The 22,327-nt window shown below is 35.5% G+C and overlaps 1 protein-coding gene across 1 annotated transcript in view; it reads right to left on the reverse strand.

Annotated features, from left to right (window-relative positions):
• Positions 1-22,327, reverse strand: part of LOC132544143 (nonsense-mediated mRNA decay factor SMG5-like) — a 60,013-nt gene that overhangs the window by 25,621 nt on the left and 12,065 nt on the right. The window contains exons 18-20 of the mRNA XM_060207714.1: positions 15,023-15,098; positions 14,021-14,199; positions 12,541-12,696 (exon numbers count right to left, since the gene is read on the reverse strand). Coding sequence (XP_060063697.1) covers positions 12,541-12,696; positions 14,021-14,199; positions 15,023-15,098 — 411 coding nt within the window. The remainder of the gene's footprint in view (positions 1-12,540; positions 12,697-14,020; positions 14,200-15,022; positions 15,099-22,327) is intronic.

Consider the following 22,327-nt stretch of genomic DNA (forward strand, 5'->3'; position numbering starts at 1 on the left):
GTTTTGCCCACAGAGGCCTGTAACAATGCTTCTGGGGGATGAAGGATTGTATGGTATACTATATCTAATGAAGGGGACCAACTTAATAACAGAGAAAAATTCACTAGCTTCAAAAACGTGCTGGTATTCAGCCAAATACTGTTCATTTTTTACATCTTTGGTACCAAAATAATCACAAATAACTAAGCTACAAGGATAACATGACTTAAAAAGCTATGTTTTCACCTAATACAAGCATCATTTGACCTGGATTTCAACAGACAGACAAAGCTACAACAGGTGGTTTATAGGGTGTTGATCAAAAAGTAGAAGGATTGGGGTGTATAAATGGGCTACAGAGTGTTATCTAGGAGTAGGAGGTTGAGGTTATATTGGAAGGGTACAGGGTATTGATCCAGGAGAGTGGGGTTGGGAGTGTATTGGTGGGGTACACTGATGATCTAGGAGTAAAGGATGGGGATGTATGAATGGGCTACAGAGTGCTATCTAGGAGTAGGGACATAGGGTTCTATTGGAAGGGTACAGGGTATTGATCTAGGAGAGTGGGGTTGGGAGTGTATTGGTAGGTACAGTGATGATCTAGGAGTAAAGGATGGGGATGTATGAATGGGCTACAGAGTGCTATCTAGGAGTAGGGACATAGGGTTCTATATGAAGGGTACAGGGTATTGATCTAGGAGAGTGGGGTTGGGGGTGTATTGGTGGGGTACACAGTGATGATCTAGGAGTAAAGGATAGGGATGTATGAATGGGCTACAGAGTGTTATCTAGGAGTAGGGGGATAGGGTTCTATATGAAGGGTACAGGGTATTGATCTAGGAGAGTGGGGTTGGGGGTGTATTGGTGGGGTACACAGTGATGATCTAGGAGTAAAGGATAGGGATGTATGAATGGGATACAGAGTGTTATCTAGGAGTAGGGGGATATGATTCTATTGGAAGGGTACAGGGTATTGATCTAGGAGAGTGGGGTTGGGAGTGTATTGGTAGGTACACAGTGATGATCTAGGAGTAAAGGATGGGGATGTATGAATGGGATACAGAGTGTTATCTAGGAGTAGGGGGATATGATTCTATTGGAAGGGTACAGGGTATTGATCCAGGAGAGTGGGGTTGGGAGTGTATTGGTGGGGTACACTGATGATCTAGGAGTAAAGGATGGGGATGTATGGATGGGCTTCAGAGTGTTATCTAGGAGTAGGGGGATAGGGTTCTATTGGAAGGGTACAGGGTATTGATTTGGGACTAGGAAGATGGGGGTGTATATATGGAGTACAGGGTGTTGATCTAAAAGTAGGAAGATGGATGTATTGGTGGGAGTACAGTGACAATCTTCAGGTGGCATTTAATATAGGTATGATGTTAGGATGTAGGTGTATGAGTATATTACAGGTGTTGGGTCTGAGGGGTGGGAAGTAGAGAGTTAGAATGTAGGGTTTAGGGTCTAGGAATAGGTGTGTGTTGGTGGGGTGGAAGAGATGTACTATGTAGGGAGAGATGCTAAGGAATAATCATTCCAGGGGTTATGAGTGTAAAAGGTCAGACTGTCATGTTAGGGATGTAGCAGCAAGGGGTCAAGGGTCTTGTATATAAATGATTGATAACATTTTAAGTTCAATCAATAACTTCATTTCCTTATAAGATTATCTATAAGAGGGACACCTCCCCTCCTATTTAAAGGATTGAAAGAACCTCAGAATTGATGTTATAAGGACACACTGCAGATCAATGTGATAATTAACACTGACTGGTATTTCCAGTCTGAAGTTTGAACATACATTAAACTTCTTACCCCTGATGGGTGTTGTTCATCTTGTGACTTAATTTTCAAAAGCTTGTAAATATTGTAATATGACAATTTGTTTTACATATATGTTTGATTTTATGACTCATTATGGTAACTATGTTTTGCACGATTAGACTCGCCTTAAGAGTGTTTGTGAGCTTACTGTTGTAGAAGGCTGATATAAGCCACGCCTACCTTACCTGTACTAGCCAGCCAATGAGATAGCAGCGTCCTTGTGTACACAAATATTGATTAGTGCTATCAGTCACCTGGTTTACGATCCAACACCTTGTTAAAGTTCAACAAATTCATTTCCCAGTAGAAACGTGAAGTATATTGAATTGGCTATGTCAACACTAGATAGTCAAATATTGGTCGGGTCAATATTTACACAGGAGCGGGACACTGGGCCTGATAACAACACATAACATACTTATCGACCCATTACCTGAGTTTGTGGCAAAAACACCTTGGCTCTATGAATAACTGTGACTCTCTGTGCTCTCATGCACACAGTATTCAAAAAAGAACAATTTCTCTATCTTTTGTAGTGGATTAATTTGAACAACCCCAGACTTCTTTAAATGAACTAAATCAATAAAATTTGAAATTTGATAATTATTGTTGAAAGACTAAAGTGGAGATGAATGAGTTGAATGTTGTATTTTATATGAAAGATCCTAAAGGAAACTCTGCCATCAGTGTACACACACTTACTGACACTTATCAATGACGCTTTTCTCCTCTTAAAGCGTTGACTAAGTACGATTAAACAAATAAAACTTCCATTATAATACAGACTACAAACATTTGGTTTCTTAAATATGGTAAACAATCAAGAAAAGGATGAAAAATGTGAAAATAAACATTGAAGACCTCTCCAGATACCCCGAGGAACAAAGCTAATGAAACGGGCCAAAAAAACAGAATAATACATAGTAAAAAGACTGAAGAGGCATTAGTTTGAATATTTAAAAAGCAATGTCAGAGTAAGTATTTTACAAGCACACTGATCCCTGGAGGTCTAACGAGACCATTGTACAGTTTTTTGTATTACACTACTTAGACTGCCCTCATCAGGTTTATTCAATCCATGTTTCAAGTGCAGATTCTATAAGCACTTTGATCACACCACTGCAGGGAAATGCGATGTTGTCAAACAAATGAGCCTTTCACCAAATGCAAGATTTCAAGCTTTATAGACCTATAGGTAGGGGGAAAAAATCAAAACAACAATTTTTATAATTTATATAACATTTATAGCATATTTTCTTACATATATATCTGTCGACTTTTTGTCCATTGTTTGTCCTTTTATTCATTTTGAGGCCCAAAGGGTGTTACAACACAATAAGAGATTCATATCCAGTTTATGGGAGAAGTTGACAACAAGTCCTGAAAATTAAGCTTCCAAATTTGTCATCTGTACATAGTTACAAAGGTTCAACCCCTTATTGTACTGGCCCCTTATGAGGCTTCATAGGAGCTGTGACTTAAGTATTGTGAATCCGCACACGAAGGATATTACAACAGTACAAGTACAATCTGATCTTGACAAGAAGTTTCCCATATCATAACACCTATATGAGACAAATTTTTACACAATAAAACCATACTAATAATAGTAACTGTTGCAGGAAGAATTAAAAGTTGTCAAGTGAACATGACAACCACTCCAAACTATCTATTCCTTTGAATTGATATTCTACTCAATTTGGAATATTTTTATTTTATCTTAATATTACTCATTTTTGGTCCAAAGAAAGCCATGTAATACCCAAAATAGGCCATTATAATAAATCAGCATTTTTGTTTTTGTAAGTAGTGACTTATTATTTCAGAGGGTTGGACTGATAGGCAGCAGCCATCTTGTGATGGCAATGTCTCACTTGAGCTTTTATTTTTTTGGTACATACCATATTTATCCTGAACTGAGTCCTGAGAACTAAAAACATACCACTCTTGTCTGAAAGTAAGGGGTGGGCTTATTGCAGAACAATGAAATAGCATTTGTTTGATATTTCCATGAAGAGCAATGATTACAAGCAAGCTTATCACCAGGGTTTGGCTTATCGCTAAATAAATACAAGTATATCCCTAATCAAGTGGAGGAAACCAAGCACTGTTTCAAGTTTCATGAAACAGTGAAGAACAAAGTTTGTAGTTATCAAGAGAAGACATTTACCTCAAATTGTCACCCAAAAGTCATCAAATTGGTAAATAACATACCATCAGTTGATAATTAACGAACCCCCACATTTCCTTAGCTTTTTGAATCATTCATTGTTATCATATATTGACTTTTGACCTCCAACATGGGCACACAAACGACATTTTAAAGTAAGATGTACATTATCTACAAAAAAAGTTCTCCTAGATTTACTCCAATTAGACATCTGAAAAGAATTAAAATCTGGCAAAAAAAATATTCTGGTGTATTGATGAGGTTTTCAGAGAACACTTCAACTAAACATTTAACTCTAGAATTGAACCTGTTGGTGAAATAAATGCTTTTATTCAAACAATTAGGTCTCCTCTCAAAAAAAAAAAGAAGTTTTTTTTAAAAGAAAATTGAATTCTTTACACAGATATGTTAAAAACAGAACTGATCAAGACACAGGCTTGAATATCATTTGTAACCTATGCTACCTGTAACCTTTCAGCTGTACATCCTTTTCAAAAACCTAAAACTACATCATCAATGCGGGTTTTTACCACTGCCTTAAAGATTTAAACGAACAAGGACATCTCATTAAATTTGCAAACAGCAATTTGCAAAAACTTGAAATACGATGCATTGGAGTCTGAGAAATGAAGTAATTTTCTAATCTACCGAGTAGTTGCACATCCTATCCTGCGGGTTAGAGTACGCTGAGGGCAATAAATGTGATGAGGTGTTTAGCACCTTTGAAAGCAATGGTTTCTTATGCAATCTATACGAATTCTATCCCGTACACCAACACAGATCATCAGAAACTATTTCAGTAGATAGCAAAAATATTTTCCCAATCTTCTGTTGCTTTCTCAATCAAAAGAAAATAAAAATTTTATATTCAAACATACAAATTTTACGGGTAAGTTCCAAATTTTACTACAACTGTTTACAAAGTTTATTGAGCATGCAACAGATTTCTATCTTTTTTCAGGAGGAAACTTGAGTAAATTGATGAAACTGGATTGAGAACACAAATTTCATAGTACACGTTTTTACAACAAAATGACATTTGCTTTTCTCTATCTTGATTAATTAATTATTTTTTCCTTTGTAATAAAAGGAGATTTCTATTTTGTTACTGTATATATACACGTCATATTGTGTTACCATGTAGGCAAATATGTAGGCCTATTGAGGTAGCAAAACTAATTGTTAAACGCCTCAAGATTTGATATGAAAGCACTCATGCTTTACTGATTGGCAGTGTCTCCAATTGAGTTATTTTTCTGTATATGTACTGGACACTACAGACTTTACCTCTCTATAATATATATATGTCTTTTGTGTCTTCTTGTATCTTTAACTAAATTTTACTTGAAAACTTTCTAATCTTATCCTAGATACATAACGATTTGACTGTTGCGTCCATTGTATAGAAACGAAGAAACTGAACATTTCAAATTAAATATGTCACAATCTATTACACACAAACTTTCAAACCCACATGAGAACTAGAAGTACATAATCACAACGAAAACAAGTGTAAGTTTGGTATCAACATGTTAGAATCTGTCCAAACCACACAAACACTGAGATTAAAGGGTTTGTGAGAGTTTTGTTACCAGATTGTAAGATTAGTTTACCCAACAGGAAGACAAATATCCGTTAATTTGTCCTCACCAAGATATCAGGACAACACCACAAGTTTTATTACTACATTTCCTTTCTTTGTTTTTTTTTTGTTTTGAAATTCACCTACCCTCTGACCTGAATTTATATTAATGTTGATCGTGAAAAATTTACTATTGGTTTCTCTTTCAAAGATATCATGGTGTTTTGTCATTAATAACTTTCCTATCTCGCATGCTCTGTAATCTTGTCAATATGAGTAATTTGGAAATCAAATTATTTCAAATGCTGTGTTTATTTAAGACTCATTTTCATGAAGATCTGTTATAAGGTTCTCCTACTAGCTTCCCCTACTCCACATGCTCTTAAGTTAAAAACATTTTCATGAACATCATAAAGATCTGTTATGACATGTATTCTTACCCATAAGTCTGAACTGTTAAAACAGTACCATTACATCTTGTGTAGTATCTATTTTTCATATCTCGCAATGATCTATGATGACAAATTTTGTCACTATGGTTTTGTCAAAGTACACACAGATACTATTGACGGTGAACTACATTTTCGTTTTCCAGTGTAATCTTGTCTATTTATGAACTTATTGTGGGGGGATTTGTAATATATAATCTACTCTGATCCAATAAATTCTTCACCACTACAAACTTTTTCCCAAATGCAACAAACCCATGTTAGCTTGTTGTAAACAATACATTTTCTTTCCATTTTTCACTGATTTAAGACCAGTAGATTCTGGACATAAAATTGAAAGTATTTTGTATAAGAAAGCTCTATTTGAATATTAAAAGATAAGCATCTATATCTTTAATGATAATGTTATTTTCTTTTTGATATTATTTGTCAATGAAGTTGACAGTACGTAGGAGATATATTTCTGTCTATACCCCAGTCAGTTATCATTCCCAAATCGTCAATCAGGCACCAATGTTAAACAATGGCTACCTCTCCACCAGACACTGGTGGGGGGCACAGCAATCCTGTTTTGCCTGGAAATTTGTTGTAAGTTCTCTAGGGTCAGTAGGACCAGGCTAGTGACAATTGGAAACTAATCTTGGGTATAGCTGGGGATGATTTATATTAGATACTGGTACCACATACGGGTGAGCCAGCTTGTGTAAACACTACTTCACCAACACATACCAAGATGCTCCCCTGCTGCCAAGCGAGCTCTGAGTTTGTGTACACAGGCTGAGAAAAATAGCTTACAAAATGGGCTAGATTGTATACATTGTGACAAAGCCCTGTGCCTTATCTACTAGAAAATCTCTGCTAAACTGGCTTTAGGTAAACTCTATCTGTCTATACCTCTACATCCGGAGTGCATCACTCTGTTGACTTAAATATATGTACACTATGCTTGTGTTAGCATATGCATTGCAGCATTATCAAGTAACGCAAATTACATCTTGCCTATCACAAAGAGATTAATCAAGCTTTACAGACAGGACGATCAAATCCTGGTCAACAAGGGTCACTTGAATGATGAAATAACCGTTCTATAAAGGGCATACATGTACATAATAACCATCGGTCTATAAAACTTATACTCTACAATCACCTGTCCATAAATTTTACACCTGTTTATAACAATCACCTGTCCATAAAATTCATACCTGTTACAACCACCTGTCAAGGAAAACTACCTGTTGATAAAAACACTTGTTCATAAAAATATTCTGGTACAAACGTCACAATGTGTCCTATACAGCTGAAGAGAGACAACTCTTACTACTTTGTTGCCACAAAAACAACAGGTACCTTAAAGCTAAAAAATATTCATATCCTTCCATCCTTTTTTACCCTTTGTATAATTCATATATTGATAAGAAGCTACATCATTTCCCAGTAACCAATTCATGTAATGGCAAAAATGTTCAATATCGAAATAACAGGAAATAAGATTTCAAAAAAACAAAAAAAAATAAAAATAGAAAAAAATATTTAAAAAAAAAAAAAAACAAATGTTAGACAGAAATCAGAAAACGGATTGAACTGAAATTTCGACCTATTTCCTTGAATGACACTAATCAATGTTATCACATCTGTGTTTGTATTAGTCGTATCAGCAGTGTCAACATCTATGCAAACAACATTATTACAATGTAAATACCAAGCATACCAAAAATATCGCAGTTATTTGTACACGTCCAGCACCCAGAAGTTGTGATCAGACCCTGCTGTCAAACACTACCACTTACTGATAACTTGTGTGGATCACACCCGTGACCAGTGCACCGCCTAGTACACTATATGTCAGATTCATATGCTAGAGAGAATGATATATTAGTACACAGTCAGTTACATGGTTTGTTAGCTGGGTTTATCACTCCATGCACAACCAGGATCATATCGAGGCAGCGTCTCCTTGTAATATCTGGTGGCGTCTTCACTGAACAACATACAAGAGGCTTGTCAAATGTTATCGAGAGTAACTGGGGTAAAGTGTCTTTTCTAAGGCACAACCATAACAGCACAGATTTATCATTTCAGCATCCACAAACTGCCATGGGACCATCAAACCAGGTACCTTAGACCTTCACTTAAGGTGATGTAAGCTATTGCTCTAACAACTTAGCTACTTCAGCCCTACATAATATTGATTGCAGAATGGTCACCACAGGAAGAGAGAATATAGCAATCAAATATTTGCATCGGCAATATCCTTCAATATACTAGCATGGTTTTATAATCTATACAAATATATACTACTGCATCAGCTTGTATCTCTATCATCTATTCTGTGTAAGTGTATGGAAATATATGTGTACATATACATGCATTTTAACACATTTGTCCTTTCAGACCCTGAAGGTATATTGATTTCAACAATTTGCAGCCTTTGTCCCAGCATGCTACACAGGAATTAAAGTCAATATTGATCGAAATTGATGCAGGAAAGTTGTTATATGTCAAATGTTGCTGTAACCAAGACAAAATCTTACTTTACGTTTTCATTTAAAAGATTAATATAATAAAATTCTACCTTAAAAACACAACAACTGCAGAAGAATTTCATCCAGATTAAAACATATATTTGTGATATTGTCAATGTCATTGAGTACATCAGTGTTATTAACCCCACACATCAATATGTAGGTTTACAGACTCTGACATACATGGGCATAGACTCTGATAAACAACGTATCCTTTTACAAGCACAGACTCCAAGACAGTGACAGACTTCCTGGTAATCATACCTAAAACAGCAGGTGTAGTGATACTCGGTCTTATCCTCTGTACCTAATACTATCATCATCCGGTCAAAGTTTTCACAACAACTTGACAACAGACATCTCATGTCTCTATATCTAAAGGACAAATATCGTATGTACAGCTCCTCGCCAGGGCAAACATCACATGCTGAAATATCAAATCTCATGTTTGCATTATTGACCTTCAGATACTAGTAATATCTTTATAATTATTGCTAGTTCCATTGAATCCTATTCAATTTCTATCAATCATAAATTAATTTTCACTTTGAACAAATCATACTGAGAAGGAAACAGCCATCAACAAGACACCCATTGGGCCTGTATATCTCACCTGTTCCGCAGCTTAAAAACAAACTTAGTCAATAAAACTAATTTCTTTAAATTTGAAAGCATAAGACCACAAAAACCATCAGTTATTGAGAAGTCGTTTAAAGATTTTAACACAATTAGACAAAACTCTTTTCCAGTCCATATACTTTTCTCTAAAATACATCCTAACGTAAACAATTAAAATTTTCTACATCAAGAGTTGTCTTTCTTTATCCACAGTCTTTGATATACTTCACTTATACCACATATCAAATATACCTGTAATCAAACCTTATGAAAACCATGGCCATAGTGAAGAATATCTGAAATTGCATTAATCAATACTGTAATTTTATGAAGTACATCAATTTTGTGAAATAAAATGCATAACACAATATATCTGTTTTTTCAAACAGTTCATACAGTGCTCCATTTGAAAACTGTTTGTGAAACAAAGACATAACTGTATACCCAGATCAAGGATAATTGATCAGATTATTCCTATCATGTTGCTGTGCCAAAGTCTAGACTGTGAAATCTGAGTCAAAGTCTATCGCCAAACAGGTAGCTGTACGCCAGCCTATTGTATCTTTATGTTGATGAGTCATGGTACACAGGTCACTTGACTGTTACTGACATTGGTCAAGGACTACAGTACATCCAGTACAATGACAATTTTAGTCTTGTCATCATCTTCTTGTGTTACAGTATGTGACATCACTTGTCCTAGACATTGATTGATGTTTTCAAACAATATGTTCTTTCTATGTTATATTTCAACTTATTTTAATAAAGAGATTTTAAAAATTAAAAAAAAAAATAGATTTAAAAGTAATGCAGTAAATCCCCCTCATGTACAAGCACCAGAAAAAGCCTTCGGACAAACTCTACAAAGGAAAATGTACCAATATCTGACAGAAATTTAGAAATTATAAAGTATTTTAACGACATCATGCTATAAAGATACCTCTTTTCTGGTAATAAAAAATACAAGGAGAAAGTATTCTGAAAGTGTGATTTGATATGCTGACATAAACATACAGCTATGATACTGTATAGTTGGTATTGTATAGCGATTTAATTTCACTATGTTTTTGGTTATTAATATGCATGAAATCAAGCATTAATTAATTTCAAACAACTATACAGTATACCTTGCTAATTTCAGTAAATAAGATATTGTAATTTCATCTTATTTCTACAATGAACGATAAATCTGATGAAGGGACAGTGAAAACTCCTGAAAGCAATTGGCCTAGACCAGGTTTTAAAAAAACTTTCTATATTCCCTAATTTTTATAATCTAAAAGGTTACCAATACATTCTCCATAAACATATTCCACTCCGAACCCTTGGAATATACTATAACAATATTGAAATCCCTTAACAGTAAATTCTTGTGAAAGCTTTGATATCAGTGATACTTTTGGTACCTATTAAGGAATCACATGGCAATATAGAGTTATATTACTACAAGATGGTACATAACAGCATGGAACTATTAGGTACAAAGCCTACCTTCAGGACACGATATCTGCCATAGACCTGTCTCTAATTGAGTTGAATTTACAAAGTAACAAAATGATATTTATGATATGTATGGAAAGAGAAATTCAGATTATAACAGTTTGAGAGACCAGTGGTCACATATCAACATTTACATTTCTAGTGTGTATCCTCTATTAGGTTTTGTCAACAAAATTGATGTTTACACTTCGGAAAGTATCAAGACTGGTGCATAGGAAGTCGGGCTGCTGTACACTTGCAGTAAAAATCAGTGTGAATTCACAATTGTGTTTGTTCTAATTTCTTTTAATTTTGTGAATTTATTTTGTATATACTAGAAAATTTAAAGCTATAACATGTGAATGGAAATGTAAACACTTAAGATATCTCACAAAAATGTAATAAAAAGATGATGTTATTTAGGACTACTTTCTGTTTACATCCTTTAGTTGACAACCTTTCCCACAAAACTGGAATCAGCTGTTTTGCTATTCCATCAGTTACTGGGCTGTTCCATAAGTGTGTAAAACATCAAATGAACGAAGGAAGTTTTTTAAGGAGCATAAATAAAGAAGAAATACTTTGAAATGTCAATGTAAGAAATCCTTTTTCTTTTTTGTTGTTCGCTAGTGTGTAAGGTGCAATTTTAACAGATCTTTCAACATGACGTGAATGTGTGTCATTTAAAATATATGTAAAAACATGCAGTTTACACACAATAAACAATAAAAAAGAAAAAGAATACAGAGAGATGCCATCAGGACAGAGTAATTAGTGTGATGATATAGAGGTATTCCAGTAACATCGACTTCCTATATATGCCAGCTAGTTTACATTGTTGAATGTGTATATTTGCGAGAGGCTGTAATATTTTAGAGTAAGCCTCTCTGTGATATTGCTACCACAATGAATGTGTAAATTTGAGGAAGTAGAGTTCTAAGAATGATAAAGATGTAAAGCAAGGTTTTGTTTCAGTTATCTTACTTCAAACATTCCCTTGAAAAAAAAAGAAAATGCCAATTGGAGCTAACACATGAAGAAGTCAAGACCACTATTTTACCCTTCAGGAGCATCACAAAGCAGAATAAACTAGAAATATGTTTGTAAGACATGAAGGCTCTGCTCCCTAGCACATACGTAGAGTTAAAACTCATCTCGAAATCACTTGAATTGAAATTCTGTTGGAGTCCTAATTTTTGTCCATACATTTCTTTGTAGTTTTGAGTGGATGACTCGACTTTTATTGACTCAAAATTTCGGTTTAGTTAAAGCGATTTTTCAGTCCCTTCACTTGTAAAGCAAAGGAAAAGTCATTCATTGTATCAAATTAATTTTTGTCAAAACATTGACACGTCTTCTGATGAAATTGGTCAATACATACACAGAGTAGAAAGTAGAAAGTCACCTGTGCATAACACATGACTAATCACGGCGTATTGGTCCATCGTGCACACAACACCTGGTCACTGGCGATTAATTACCATTTTAATTATCCAATTAAAGGTTGGCTTCTTAATTGGTGTATTTACCAATTTTTGATGAAATTTGGGAAGTTGTCAAATGTGACCTTTGATGCTTAAACCTACACCTATGGCTATTTTAACACAGTATAGGACTAGGCCTTATGACAGAAACTAAATCTGCTGTGAGGTTCTTGTGATATGCCACTGATGTAGAAGGGATTCTAAACAAATAGCACAGGATATAAAACAAGCAGTATCATTGTATATCGCTAGTCCCTCCAAAAATCTAGCAGGAGAAAAGGGATACAGACACAGACAGGGTATGTACTAGATATAAAGTCTACAGAATACGAAGCATATTGTCCCAACTCTCTAAGAATGGGATGTTAAAGATACAAAAAAATCAGCAACAAGAGAAAAGATTAAGGATAAACATCTTCTTTAGTAATGAACTCACAATTCGCTTCATGGCCTCCTTTTCATTTTCGTGTGTATCAACTGGCTGTGTGGGACCCATGAATGTCTTCTGCTCTTCATCATATTGGAAGTTAAGATTTTCTAGACTGGACAGGAAGTGACCAAATTGTCGTATGCATCCCACTCGCAGGAAACACTGAGGAACAAGATACAAATGCTTGTATAGGAGATAAAATACATGTCTATTGCTTTAAGATATGTCTTACCCTTTTTATTCCTATCCCAACAAGGTATGTGGTTGATTTCTCCACTTATTCTGTCTGTGTTTTTAAAAGTTTGTATTTCTTTTATTCTATACTTTGATCTTTTTCTCATTCTTTGCTGTTCTCCCTAAATCCTTTCTGCTTTCAAATTCTTTACCCTTATTATGTCCCTTGGTTACGATATCAATAAATTATTATTATAATATTAATTCACCACATCACTTTCCTGTTATCAGCTTACCAGTAAATAACACTCATTACGAAAAATTCTGTTATCACATGTAAGATGGCCTGGCAGAGTTATAATTGGCTGAAAGTTCTTAATGTTATCAATGTGATGGCATGACCTCATGGAGTTATCAGCAGAGTGATGCCACAAAAGAAAGCAATCAGAGAGAAAAAACTGTTGATTTTGATTATATGCAAAAAGATCAAAGATAAGAAGTATCTTCAAGACAAAGGGGCCAATGTGTGTTTATTCCGTTGTGTGTTTATTCTGTTGGTACTTCACTGTGAGTATGGATACCTTATGATATGCAGGGCAATTAAACAAAAACAAGTGGCCCATGGGCCTTAACAGTCATCTGACATAAAATACAAGATTTCAAATTTTGAACTTGAGAAGAAGTCGAAAATGTGTTTTCAAGATGGCGGCCATGGTGGCCATGTTGGATTTCAGACCAACCCGAAATTAACAAACTTTGGTCAGGATCATGTCACGATCATTTCAGGTAAGTTTCAGCTCAATGAGACATGTAGAACTTGAGAAGAAGTTGAAAATGTTTACGACGGATGACGCCCGACAAAAGGCGATCGCAATAGGTCATCAGACCCTTCGGTCAGATGACCTAACTAGAAGTTAGGAAGGGATAATTAATCACTACATAACCAAGCGTTACCAGTTTAGAGGTTGATTTATTGTCGACTAGTTTCGCCTCCTCTGCGGAGGCTTCATTCATCAGAACAATTCTGATTGAACTTCTAGATAAGAAGTATCTTACATTTGTTTCTATTTCACATGAAATTTTTCAAATTCATCACAATTTTTTCATTTTACTGAACCAAAGGCTTGATTAAATGAAAATTTCTCAAAACTTGTTACAAAAATCTTATATACATGTATGGAATCTTGTGTAAGATTCTCTATACTTGTATTTTTAAGTAAATACTCAGTTAAACCATACAAATGGCAAGCAAACATTTTTATACAGTGTCTACATTTCTCGTGAAGACCTGAACACCACTAAAGAATCCTACCTCTTGCATTTCAGAGATATGTCCTTTCCGTTTGATATTCAGCTTTAGACTCGAATGAGCATCAACCAAGGGTGGAAACTGCGAGAGATTGATGTCCTCACGTAGAGGAAATATTTGATGCCAATCCTGGTTACGGATAGAGCAGAGAACAGTCTTCACTTCATCCATCCAACACTGGTCTGTTAGATATAAAAATGACATATCATGCCATGGTTATTACGTAAAACGTACCTGTGTCAAATAGACGGTAATAGAATCTTTCATTCAATCCCTCTTATAGCCCTCTTTACATTAGTAAAATAAGAACAGTTGTCTAAAACACTACAGTCAAATTCAGTGATTGTGCTGATTGCTAGCAATGAGCTGTGTGGTTGAATCCATTTTCATTCACTATTAAAGTGTTAACTGTTCTACTGCTTCTTTCTTGATGATACAGAAGCTTACCACTTCTTTAAGACAGACAGGTCAAGAGTATGCGGTTGTCTACAGGTGTGTTCAACATGATAATGGTGTGTTTTATATCTTTTCAACTTATGATTTATCTCAATACTTTTACAGAATCCTTTTTTTTTCATTTTTCAGAACCAAATGCACATTATTATTACAAGTTTTGTTACATGTGCTGTACTGTTGAAAACCAGAAAGTCTTACAATGTAATTTAGTTAATCAATACTATTGAATGTTTAGAATATCCTCTATGGTTCTGTTGTTGACTTTCACTTATCAGTGTCACCTGATCTTGTAACATCAACAAATACACCCAAAGAAAAGAGTCTGGAGTTTTCAGACAAAAAAGGGAGCTCTACAATGTTTGATGTTAGACTTCATCACTCAAAATTCAAAACCGTTTAAATACATGTATTCACATTTTTTAACACAAAACTTTAAATACATAAAATCTATGCTTCAAAATTCAGAAATCAAAGGTGATTATGATCCAGTGTGTTACCTGAAACACCACTACACAGTTTGCAGTATCTTTTTTAAAAATTAGAACTTACCGTGATCTGCCAGAAGAGTTTCCACTGGTAATAAATTACACAGGACTGACAGACGATGCCACAGGGATTGCGAACTCTGTAACATAATAACTAAACCTGTGAGTGTACTGACATTTTGAGACTGGTCTAATGTGGAAATCTTGTAGGACTAAACCTGTGAGTGTACTGACATTTTGAGACTGGTCTAATGTGGAAATCTTGTAGAACTAAACCTGAGTGTACTGACATTTTGAGACTGGTCTAATGTGGAAATCTTGTAGAACTAAACCTGTGAGTGTACTGACATTTTGAGACTGGTCTAATGTGGAAATCTTGTAGAACTAAAACTGTGAGTGTACTGACATTTTGAGACTGGTCTAATGTGGAAATCTTGTAGAACTAAAACTGTGAGTGTACTGACATTTTGAGACTGGTCTAATGTGGAAATCTTGTAGAACTAAAACTGTGAGTGTACTGACATTTTGAGACTGGTCTAATGTGGAAATCTTGTAGAACTAAAACTGTGAGTGTACTGACATTTTGAGACTGGTCTAATGTGGAAATCTTGTAGAACTAAAACTGTGAGTGTACTGACATTTTGAGACTGGTCTAATGTGGAAATCTTGTAGAACTAAAACTGTGAGTGTACTGACATTTTGAGACTGGTCTAATGTGGAAATCTTGTAGAACTAAACCTGAGTGTACTGCTATTTTGAGACTGGTCTAATGTGGAAATCTTGTAGAACTAAAACTGTGAGTGTACTGACATTTTGAGACTGGTCTAATGTGGAAATCTTGTAGAACTAAAACTGTGAGTGTACTGACATTTTGAGACTGGTCTAATGTGGAAATCTTGTAGAACTAAAACTGTGAGTGTACTGACATTTTGAGACTGGTCTAATGTGGAAATCTTGTAGAACTAAAACTGTGAGTGTACTGACATTTTGAGACTGGTCTAATGTGGAAATCTTGTAGAACTAAAACTGTGAGTGTACTGACATTTTGAGACTGGTCTAATGTGGAAATCTTGTAGAACTAAACCTGAGTGTACTGCTATTTTGAGACTGGTCTAATGTGGAAATCTTGTAGAACTAAAACTGTGTGTACTGACATTTTGAGACTGGTCTAATGTGGAAATCTTGTAGAACTAAAACTGTGAGTGTACTGCTATTTTGAGACTGGTCTAATGTGGAAATCTTGTAGAACTAAACCTGAGTGTACTGACATTTTGAGACTGGTCTAATGTGGAAATCTTGTAGAACTAAACCTGTGAGTGTACTGACATTTTGAGACTGGTCTAATGTGGAAATCTTGTAGAACTAAAACTGTGAGTGTACTGACATTTTGAGACTGGTCTAATGTGGAAATCTTGTAGAACTAAACCTGAGTGTACTGCTATTTTGAAACTGGTCTAATGTGGAAATCTTGTAGAACTAAAACTGTGTGTACTGACATTTTGAGACTGGTCTAATGTGGAAATCTTGTAGAACTAAAACTGTGAGTGTACTGCTATTTTGAGACTGGTCTAATGTGGAAATCTTGTAGAACTAAACCTGAGTGTACTGACATTTTGAGACTGGTCTAATGTGGAAATCTTGTAGAACTAAACCTGTGAGTGTACTGACATTTTGAGACTGGTCTAATGTGGAAATCTTGTAGAACTAAAACTGTGAGTGTACTGACATTTTGAGACTGGTCTAATGTGGAAATCTTGTAGAACTAAACCTGAGTGTACTGCTATTTTGAGACTGGTCTAATGTGGAAATCTTGTAGAACTAAAACTGTGTGTACTGACATTTTGAGACTGGTCTAATGTGGAAATCTTGTAGAACTAAAACTGTGAGTGTACTGCTATTTTGAGACTGGTCTAATGTGGAAATCTTGTAGAACTAAACCTGAGTGTACTGACATTTTGAGACTGGTCTAATGTGGAAATCTTGTAGAACTAAACCTGTGAGTGTACTGACATTTTGAGACTGGTCTAATGTGGAAATCTTGTAGAACTAAAACTGTGAGTGTACTGACATTTTGAGACTGGTCTAATGTGGAAATCTTGTAGAACTAAACCTGAGTGTACTGCTATTTTGAAACTGGTCTAATGTGGAAATCTTGTAGAACTAAAACTGTGTGTACTGACATTTTGAGACTGGTCTAATGTGGAAATCTTGTAGAACTAAAACTGTGAGTGTACTGCTATTTTGAGACTGGTCTAATGTGGAAATCTTGTAGAACTAAACCTGAGTGTACTGACATTTTGAGACTGGTCTAATGTGGAAATCTTGTAGAACTAAACCTGTGAGTGTACTGACATTTTGAGACTGGTCTAATGTGGAAATCTTGTAGAACTAAAACTGTGAGTGTACTGACATTTTGAGACTGGTCTAATGTGGAAATCTTGTAGAACTAAACCTGAGTGTACTGCTATTTTGAGACTGGTCTAATGTGGAAATCTTGTAGAACTAAACCTGAGTGTACTGACATTTTGAGACTGGTTTAATGTGGAAATCTTGTGTAGTAACTAAATCTTGTAGAACTAAACCTGTGAGTGTACTGACATTTTGAGACTGGTCTAATGTGGAAATCTTGTACTAAACTGAAATTTTGTGAGTGTACTGACATTTTGAGACTGGTCTAATGTGGAAATCTTGTAGAACTAAACCTGAGTGTACTGACATTTTGAGACTGGTCTAATGTGGAAATCTTGTAGAACTAAACCTGAGTGTACTGACATTTTGAGACTGGTCTAATGTGGAAATCTTGTAGAACTAAACCTGAGTGTACTGACATTTTGAGACTGGTCTAATGTGGAAATCTTGTAGAACTAAAACTGTGAGTGTACTGACATTTTGAGACTGGTCTAATGTGGAAATCTTGTAGAACTAAAACTGAGTGTACTGACATTTTGAGACTGGTCTAATGTGGAAATCTTGTAGAACTAAAACTGAGTGTACTGACATTTTGAGACTGGTCTAATGTGGAAATCTTGTAGAACTAAAACTGAGTGTACTGACATTTTGAGACTGGTCTAATGTGGAAATCTTGTAGAACTAAACTGAGTGTACTGACATTTTGAGACTGGTCTAATGTGGTGTAGAACTAAACCTGAGTGTACTGACATTTTGAGACTGGTCTAATGTGGAAATCTTGTAGAACTAAACCTGAGTGTACTGACATTTTGAGACTGGTCTAATGGTCTGAGTGTACTGACATTTTGAGACTGGTCTAATGTGGAAATCTTGTAGAACTAAACCTGAGTGTACTGACATTTTGAGACTGGTCTAATGTGGAAATCTTGTAGAACTAAACCTGAGTGTACTGACATTTTGAGACTGGTCTAATGTGGAAATCTTGTAGAACTAAAACTGAGTGTACTGACATTTTGAGACTGGTCTAATGTGGAAATCTTGTAGAACTAAAACTGACATTTTGAGTGTACTGACATTTACTGACATTTTGACTGGTCTAATGTGGAAATCTTGTAGAACTAAAACTGTGAGTGTACTGCTATTTTGAGACTGGTCTAATGTTGAAATCTTGTAGAACTAAAACTGAGTGTACTGACATTTTGAGACTGGTCTAATGTGGAAATCTTGTAGAACTAAAACTGTGAGTGTACTGACATTTTGAGACTGGTCTAATGTGGAAATCTAATGTGGAAAGAACTAAAACTGTGAGTGTACTGACATTTTGAGACTGGTCTAATGTGGAAATCTGTAGAACTAAACCTGTACTGACATTTTGAGACTGGTCTGGAAATGTGGAAATCTTGTGACATTTTGAGACTGGTCTAATGTGGAAATCTAGAACCTGAGTGTACTGACATTTTGAGACTGGTCTAATGTGGAAATCTTGTAGAACTAAACCTGAGTGTACTGACATTTTGAGACTGGTCTAATGTGGAAATCTTGTAGAACTAAAACTGTGAGTGTACTGACATTTTGAGACTGGTCTAATGTGGAAATCTTGTAGAACTAAACCTGAGTGTACTGACATTTTGAGACTGGTCTAATGTGGAAATCTTGTAGAACTAAAACTGAGTGTACTGACATTTTGAGACTGGTCTAATGTGGAAATCTTGTAGAACTAAACTGTGAGTGTACTGACATTTTGAGACTGGTCTAATGTGGAAAACTGCTATTTTGAGACTGGTCTAATGTGGAAATCTTGTAGAACTAAACCTGAGTGTAATGACATTTTGAGACTGGTCTAATGTGGAAATCTTGTAGAACTAAAACTGAGTGAGACATTTTGTACTGACATTTTGAGACTGGTCTAATGTGGAAATCTTGAGTGAACTAAAACTGGTCTAATGTGGAAATCTTGTAGAACTAAACCTGAGTGTACTGACATTTTGAGACTGGTCTAATGTGGAAATCTTGTAGAACTAAACCTGAGTGTACTGACATTTTGAGACTGGTCTAATGTGGAAATCTTGTAGAACTAAAACTGTGAGTGTACTGACATTTTGAGACTGGTCTAATGTGGAAATCTTGTAGAACTAAAACTGAGTGTACTGACATTTTGAGACTGGTCTAATGTGGAAATCTTGTAGAACTAAACCTGAACATTTTGAGACCTGGTCTAATGTGTACTGACTGAGTGTACTGACATTTTGAGACTGGTCTAATGTGGAAATCTTGTAGAACTAAAACTGAGTGTACTGACATTTTGAGACTGGTCTAATGTGGAAATCTTGTAGAACTAGAACTAAAAAACTGACATTTTGAGTCTAATGTACTGTACATTTTGAGACTGGTCTAATGTGGAAATCTTGTAGAACTAAACCTGAGTGTACTGACATTTTGAGACTGGTCTAATGTGGAAATCTTGTAGAACTAAAACTGTGAGTGTACTAAACTGGTCTAATGTGGAAATCTTGTGAGTGTACTGACATTTTGAGACTGGTCTAATGTGGAAATCTTGTAGAACTAAAACTGTGAGTGTACTGACATTTTGAGACTGGTCTAATGTGGAAATCTTGTAGAACTAAACCTGAGTGTACTGACATTTTGAGACTGGTCTAATGTGGAAATCTTGTAGAACTAAACCTGAGTGTACTGACATTTTGAGACTGGTCTAATGTGGAAATCTTGTAGAACTCTGAGTGTGACATTTTGAGACTGGTCTAAAAACTGTGAGTGTACTGACATTTTGAGACTGGTCTAATGTGGAAATCTTGTAGAACTAAACCTGAGTGTACTGACATTTTGAGACTGGTCTAATGTGGAAATCTTGTAGAACTAAAACTGTGAGTGTACTGACATTTTGAGACTGGTCTAATGTGGAAATCTTGTAGAACTAAACCTGAGTGTACTGACATTTTGAGACTGGTCTAATGTGGAAATCTTGTAGAACTAAAACTGTGAGTGTACTGCTATTTTGAGACTGGTCTAATGTGGAAATGACATTTTTGTATGTGGAACTAAAACTGAGTGTACTGACATTTTGAGACTGGTCTAATGTGGAAATCTTGTAGAACTAAAACTGAGTGTACTGACATTTTGAGACTGGTCTAATGTGGAAATCTTGTAGAACTAAACCTGAGTGTACTGACATTTTGAGACTGGTCTAATGTGGAAATCTTGTAGAACTAAACCTGAGTGTACTGACATTTTGAGACTGGTCTAATGTGGAAATCTTGTAGAACTAAAACTGTGAGTGTACTGACATTTTGAGACTGGTCTAATGTGGAAATCTTGTAGAACTAAACCTGAGTGTACTGACATTTTGAGACTGGTCTAATGTGGAAATCTTGTAGAACTAAACCTGTGAGTGTACTGACATTTTGAGACTGGTCTAATGTGGAAATCTTGTAGAACTAAAACTGACATTGAGTGTACTGCTATTTTGAGACTGGTCTAATGTGGAAATCTTGTAGAACTAAACCTGAGTGTACTGACATTTTGAGACTGGTCTAATGTGGAAATCTTGTAGAACTAAACCTGAGTGTACTGACATTTTGAGACTGGTCTAATGTGGAAATCTTGTAGAACTAAAACTGTGAGTGTACTGCTATTTTGAGACTGGTCTAATGTGGAAATCTTGTAGAACTAAACCTGAGTGTACTGACATTTTGAGACTGGTCTAATGTGGAAATCTTGTAGAACTAAACCTGAGTGTACTGACATTTTGAGACTGGTCTAATGTGGAAATCTTGTAGAACTAAAACTGTGAGTGTACTGACATTTTGAGACTGGTCTAATGTGGAAATCTTGTAGAACTAAACCTGAGTGTACTGACATTTTGAGACTGGTCTAATGTGGAAATCTTGTAGAACTAAAACTGTGAGTGTAATGACATTTTGAGACTGGTCTAATGTGGAAATCTTGTAGAACTAAACCTGAGAGTACTGACAAATTGAGACAGTGCTGTATGTGGAAATCTTGTAGAACTAAACCTGTGAGTGTACTGACATTTTGAGACTGGTCTAATGTGGAAATCTTGTAGAACTAAACCTGAGTGTACTGACATTTTGAGACTGGTCTAATGTGGAAATCTTGTAGAACTAAAACTGAGTGTACTGACATTTTGAGACTGGTCTAATGTGGAAATCTTGTAGAACTAAACCTGTGAGTGTACTGACATTTTGAGACTGGTCTAATGTGGAAATCTTGTAGAACTAAAACTGTGAGTGTACTGACATTTTGAGACTGGTCTAATGTGGAAATCTTGTAGAACTAAAACTGTGAGTGTACTGACATTTTGAGACTGGTCTAATGTGGAAATCTTGTAGAACTAAGCCTGTGAGTGTACTGACATTTTGAGACTGGTCTAATGTGGAAATCTTGTAGAACTACACCTGAGTGTACTGACATTTTGAGACTGGTCTAATGTGGAAATCTTGTAGAACTAAAACTGAGTGTACTGACATTTTGAGACTGGTCTAATGTGGAAATCTTGTAGAACTAAAACTGTGAGTGTACTGCTATTTTGAGACTGGTCTAATGTGGAAATCTTGTAGAACTAAACCTGAGTGTACTGACATTTTGAGACTGGTCTAATGTGGAAATCTTGTAGAACTAAAACTGAGTGTACTGACATTTTGAGACTGGTCTAATGTGGAAATCTTGTAGAAAGACCACAATTATCGTTTACTGACCACAGCATGTGTCACTCACTTCTTTATTTTTAAGAGCTGGACTTCTGATATCTATTGATGTCAGATCATAAAACAAAAGTCAATATAACATCATAATGAATCGGCCCAGTCAAAACAATGTTACACAGATTCGTCTCCACGGTCATAGACCATTACATTTAGTGACCTTCATGGTGATGGACCAAAACAACGTCACATTTAATCACCTTTGTGGTCATAGTCCATAA

The sequence above is a fragment of the Ylistrum balloti genome, unplaced genomic scaffold (assembly GCF_031769215.1).
Source record: "Ylistrum balloti isolate Yb309-2 unplaced genomic scaffold, AGI_CSIRO_Ybal_v1 Utg369782, whole genome shotgun sequence".
In the NCBI taxonomy this organism is placed as follows: domain Eukaryota; kingdom Metazoa; phylum Mollusca; class Bivalvia; order Pectinida; family Pectinidae; genus Ylistrum; species Ylistrum balloti.